The 5242-nt window shown below is 41.5% G+C and overlaps 1 protein-coding gene across 1 annotated transcript; it reads left to right on the top strand.

The window, feature by feature from the left end:
• The first annotated feature begins 1945 nt into the window (after nt 1–1945).
• On the top strand, nt 1946–4703 carry atf4b (activating transcription factor 4b). The gene is made up of 3 exons (XM_077540090.1): nt 1946–2171; nt 2913–3368; nt 3439–4703. The coding sequence occupies exons 2-3, from the start codon at nt 3017–3019 to the stop codon at nt 4392–4394; spliced, it is 1308 nt and encodes a 435-aa protein (XP_077396216.1). The 5' UTR covers nt 1946–2171; nt 2913–3016; the 3' UTR covers nt 4395–4703.
• The last annotated feature ends 539 nt before the right edge of the window (nt 4704–5242 follow it).

Raw genomic sequence — 5242 nt, 5'->3', positions numbered from 1 at the left:
CAAATGTGTTATGACACATATCACATTTGACTTACACTCCCAAATTACTCTTTCAAACTATTTTCCCACATGGAAACATCTTTACACATATGTATGAAGGGCTGTATAACAGTTTAGATTTTCCTGTAAGCAGAGGAACACCTTGCATACACAAGTAACTGCACTCTAGCTTTACCTGAGCAGCTTTTTGCACTGCAGCACATCGCATTCTTCAAGTTCACCCATCAGGCAAATAGGCATTAGCTCTCCTGTGTATTAAGACATGGGACATTGCAGTCAGTGGACATCTTTTCCTTTGGACCTATCTGGGTCCTTTTCCTGCTCTTAAAAGTCAGACTTATCACTGTCATACTGACCCAAGAAGGCCTTGGCCACATCTATAGGAAATTCAAGGAACTGCAAGTTGTTCTTTTTTGAAAAGCCAAATACACCAAGGTCTTTATGATGTGTTGAATGGGTCGCCACTTCTAGCATTAGAACAATCAGCAATCATTTTGATCAAATCTTTATCAATATACTGTTTTATGTAGTCCGGAGGGGTCCCAGGGTCATCCTCATGTTCAAACTGGGCTTAATTTAGTATTAGCGGCGAAGCCTTCCGTCACACCCCAGGCCCTTTCTTCGACTGTTCTTGATGTCTTGGTCCTGGTGTTGTCACCTTTGGGACATTACTTGAACCATCATCCATGTCCTGCTGCACTCGAGAGTGATGCCTTGAAGTGTGCCGTGAAGTGATCTAGCTTTGTGACAATCCAAACAATATCCTTCATGTTCATCAGGGATATGTTTGTGGGTGTTGATCATCAGTATCAGCCACAGGATCATTGATGTCTGACGAATCTTGCACCGACCGGTGTCTTGTCTCCACCAATTAACCCCAGCAAGTCCTGTACTCTGGATAACTCTAAGGTGAAAAAAAAACTATCATAAGAAAAATCTAATACAAATATGTCGATTTATTTATAAAGCATGCCAAATCTGCTTTGAACTGTAGGAAATATATTTTTTTCTCCCAAAATACAATTTCAAAATTAACTCCGCTGTCCACATTTGTGGACATTTTCAACAAAACTATCAACACTAAGTCCTTCTGTCCACATACTGTATGTGTACATCATGATTAACAACGCGGTAAATCCTTACAGTTACTATCTTTTGTAAAATTTGATTTTAATACCAAAATTGAACACATACACATATCTGAATAAGAACCAGCCATAACATTTCATTATATATATATATTTTTTTTACCTGATCATGTGACCCGCTATGGCAAAAGTGTCTGCATGTCGGCAGGATCAATCTAGAGCTATGGACGATATTAGACTTTATTTGTCCATTTTGAGATTTCTCCACAAATAGTCTCTAATTTCATTTCTAAGCAGCACAAAAGTCAAAATTGTAATAGAAGTGTATGAAAATGAGCAATTATTATACAGTCTGCCTCATAAGTAGTGGGAGTGTTTTTAGCATAGCCGCTAGCTAGCGCTGCCTCTTTCGCAATGTTTAAAAACCCGAATTTTCTAGCCCCAAACCTAATTGACGAACGATTTATATAAATGTTGTGAGGATAAGCGGATCTGCTAATGGATAGATGGATGGACATATCTTATTTTGAAATGACTTGGTCAGAACCATCAAAAATCCCAAAACGGGCCACAATATATTGCCTACGGGTTACAAAAAATGGATGGTTGGAATGGTAATCATGAGCTAAAAAAAAAAAAAAAAAAAAAAAAAAAAAAGTGGTGGTTAATTATTTTACTTTTTTATATTATTATTATTATTATTATTATTATTATTATTATTATTGTTATTGTTATTGTTGTTATTATTATTATTATTATTATTACATGTATTTTATCTATTTATTATAACTTTAAGAAGCGGAAATACGTCACCAGTACAAACTCTAGTCCCTGGCGGAGTGATCACTTAACACGCACAATGTGGAAGGATACTGGAGGGCGGAACAAGTGTTTTAACATTGCAGCGGTGCGGCGTGCGCCATTTTACCTTCCGCACAGCATCAGGCACCACAACAGCATTCCCGGACATCGCTCTATTTTTGCCGAAATGGCAGTGTGAAAGTGCGCAGCGACCCAGCAGCAGCCAACAAAACAGTGCATCCAACCAGTGCACTGAGTTACTTCTAATTCAGCGAAAATGTCGTAAGTATTTATTTAAAAATCGTGACTTCCTCGTTCTTTGTGTCGGGCCTGGCGTGGCCGTCATTATCCGCAACGTCGTGGTATGTGTACTTGAATTGTTCAAGTACACATTCTTTAATCTTTTTAATCGCAGACAAAATTAATGTTGTATAGAGTGATTAGCCGTGGCTGACGTAACTTGTGACATTGGGAAGCAATCATTCTGTTTTCTATTTATCCTTAATTCTTCCCATCATTAACTCAAGCTGTGAAAACATTTTGATTTTATATCCCCTGTTGTGTTATAAATATAAATGCCATTTTGCTACTTTGATGTGCCTACGTGGCTGTCAAACGAGATCGTTACCTCGTGATAAAATGGCGGCTTTGTGTGGCTGGGGGAGGGGAAGTCTTTGACCTTTTTGGAGACGATTGACGTCACAGACACAACACGTGACTTGCAGCTTTTTCCCTGCATCGATGGGGGCAGTGTTGTCGTAATTTATAAACAATACCTGCAAATGTCTTAGCATAACGTTTTATTCTGTGAAGTCATAGTTGTATATATGAATGAATACAAATAAAAGAAAAAACATTTCCCTTAAATGCTGTTTATATATATTTTTCCATTTTGGTGCACTTTACTCACTTGAGAAGCATTTCAATGTGTGTTCTGTCAACGACCCATACGCCTTAACATGCCACCAGAAAAGAAAAATTGTCACTCACTGTAATTGTAACCAAATATATTACTGTTTCCAGGTCCCACGTGGAAACCCTCAGCACTGCTGCACACGACAGCAACAAAGCATTTGGCATCTTCAGACCATTGTCACGCACTCTTCTTGTGACCAACAACAGCCACTATGACCATGATGATGACAAGCTCACTGTTTGGCCTGGAAGACATGGAGGCCCTTCTATGGGAGCCTTCCTCTCCCATGGCTGACGCCGTGGGCTCAGCTGCATTTCACCCTGACCAAGAGGACCACCGCAAAGGAGGACAAACCTCAGTTGATGGAGTCACATCACCAATGTCACCATTCAACTCCTCATTTCTGTCTTCTTCCTCTCCCCGTTCCTTATATTCCCCCCCTCGTTCACCGCCGACTGTCCCCCAGGAGAAAACTGGGATTTCATCTTACTTTCTTCCGTTCCCCTTGCTGGCCCAATCTGAGCAGTTGAGAGATGCTGAGTTGGTCTCAACTGACAGCAAAGGTACCTATTATTATTGATTTGTAGTTTAACTGACTGATAATTTTTCTAATGGTGCACGTTTTACCCTCAGATGGTGTGTTTGGTGACCTGGACTGGATGGCTGAAAGGGTGGATCTGAGCGACTTTGACCTGGACTCTCTGATAGGTGCCTGCAGTCCTAATGAAGAGTCTCACAGTGATCCAGATGACCTCCTCGCCTCCCTTGATTGCCCTATTGAGCTTGATTCACTCCCAATTGATGCTCTGTCAAGCCTTGCTCCTCCTACACCAGATATTTGTCACTCACCTTCTGTTGGTTCTGATCCACTTATCTCTTCAGCAGAACCGGCATCTCATAATGATCAATGCGGTGTTCCCTCTCCTTCCCCGTCTATCCCAGAAGCCCAAGAGGAGTTAGAAATCAAATCAGAACCAAGATCTGCTGACTCCCCATGTTCTTCCTCAACATATGTTGACTCCCCCTCCCCCCCAGCATACACCTTGGACCTAGGTAGTGAAGTGGATGTTCCCATGGATGAGGTGAAGCCAGTGGTAGCGACCGTGGTGCCACAGGTCCAAAGGGTTGTGCTCTCTCTTTCACCAACCCGAATTGTCCTTGTGCTGGCTCCGAAAGATGGAAGTGCGCCCTCTACTGCATCCACTCGGTCCAACGTTAATCATTCCTCTCCCCCAGCCTCGCCTCCAACAAGGTCCTCCAGAGCCAGACCATACCCTGATCCCAAACAAAATGATAGGCCACCTATACCCACAGTCAGAGTTAAGTCATTCCAAGGTGCAGATGAAAGAGAAACAGTGAAGGCGCCAAAGAACAAGAAATTAAAGAAGATGGAGCAGAATAAGACGGCTGCCACTCGCTACCGGCAGAAAAAAAGGGCAGAGCAGGATGCCCTGTCGACAGAGCACTCTGTGCTAGAGAGGAAGAACGTAGAGCTGAAAGAGAAGGCTGAATCTATGGCGAGAGAGATTGAGTACCTCAAAGAGCTCATGGAGGAAGTCCGTCTGGCAAGGTTGAAAAACGGACTTTGAGCACTGACAGGATGTGCAAGCAGGCGTTTTGAGCAGACGTGCTCACTATTTTTATCTGTTGCAGAACTAACCTACTGTATGAATTGCACACATTATATCCTGGATTTTAAGTATAGCACATGAGTATCTCCTTTTTTTTTTTTTTATATTATTCAAATGTATTAAGAGTAGCTTATGGTACAGTTCCATGTCTTGCATGTTTCTCATCTCTGGGCCTTATAGTCATAATTGGGCCTTTAAGCTGTTTTAAATATGTATTACTAAAACCATCTGTATTATGACTTGAAAATAAAGATGACATAAATTGGTTGCATTGTGACTGTTTTTTTTTTTTTTTTTTGGATGGGTGGGGGCTGTCATGTATTCAGGAAATGATGAGGAGAGCCAGGAAAGTTCTGGCCTTGTTACACAGTACTACGCAAATAACTAGTCAAGTCATCTTTATATTGTGTGTGTTTGATTTACATCACCTGAGCCAGTACAGATGACGGTTAATCATGGTCTGAAGCAGGCAGCAGTGTGGGCCTGGCACTGAGCAAGGGGGAAAACGATGGTGGCGCTGACATCAGGTAAGCTTGAATAATACAGTACTAAAAAAAAAAAAAAAAAAAAAAGTACATTCAGCTTGTGACTGGTCCTTGTGGTTTAGACTGTCCTCTGTTCACTTTAGGAAACATTTGTGAAGTAATGCCAACCTAGATGGTGAACTGCAGAATTACCTGAATAGGAAAACATGGTTGTCATAGAAACTACTTTGATATTTCTAAATAGCGGCTGTTGGATGATGCTAAGCGGAGGCTGAGAGGAGATCGAGCCTTTGCTGTTGCCGGTCCCTCTCTTTTGAACGA

This window comes from Festucalex cinctus, chromosome 1 (assembly GCF_051991245.1).
Source record: "Festucalex cinctus isolate MCC-2025b chromosome 1, RoL_Fcin_1.0, whole genome shotgun sequence".
NCBI classification, from domain to species: domain Eukaryota; kingdom Metazoa; phylum Chordata; class Actinopteri; order Syngnathiformes; family Syngnathidae; genus Festucalex; species Festucalex cinctus.
This window is presented reverse-complemented; position numbering and strand designations above follow the sequence as displayed.

Excerpts from the sequence above, each read along its gene's own strand:
- atf4b (XM_077540090.1), top strand. The coding sequence starts at position 3,017 with ATGACCATGATGATGACAAGCTCACTGTTTGGCCTGGAAGACATGGAG. Across the intron at positions 3,369-3,438 it reads GGTCTCAACTGACAGCAAAG|ATGGTGTGTTTGGTGACCTG; the intron begins GTACCTATTATT and ends TTTTACCCTCAG.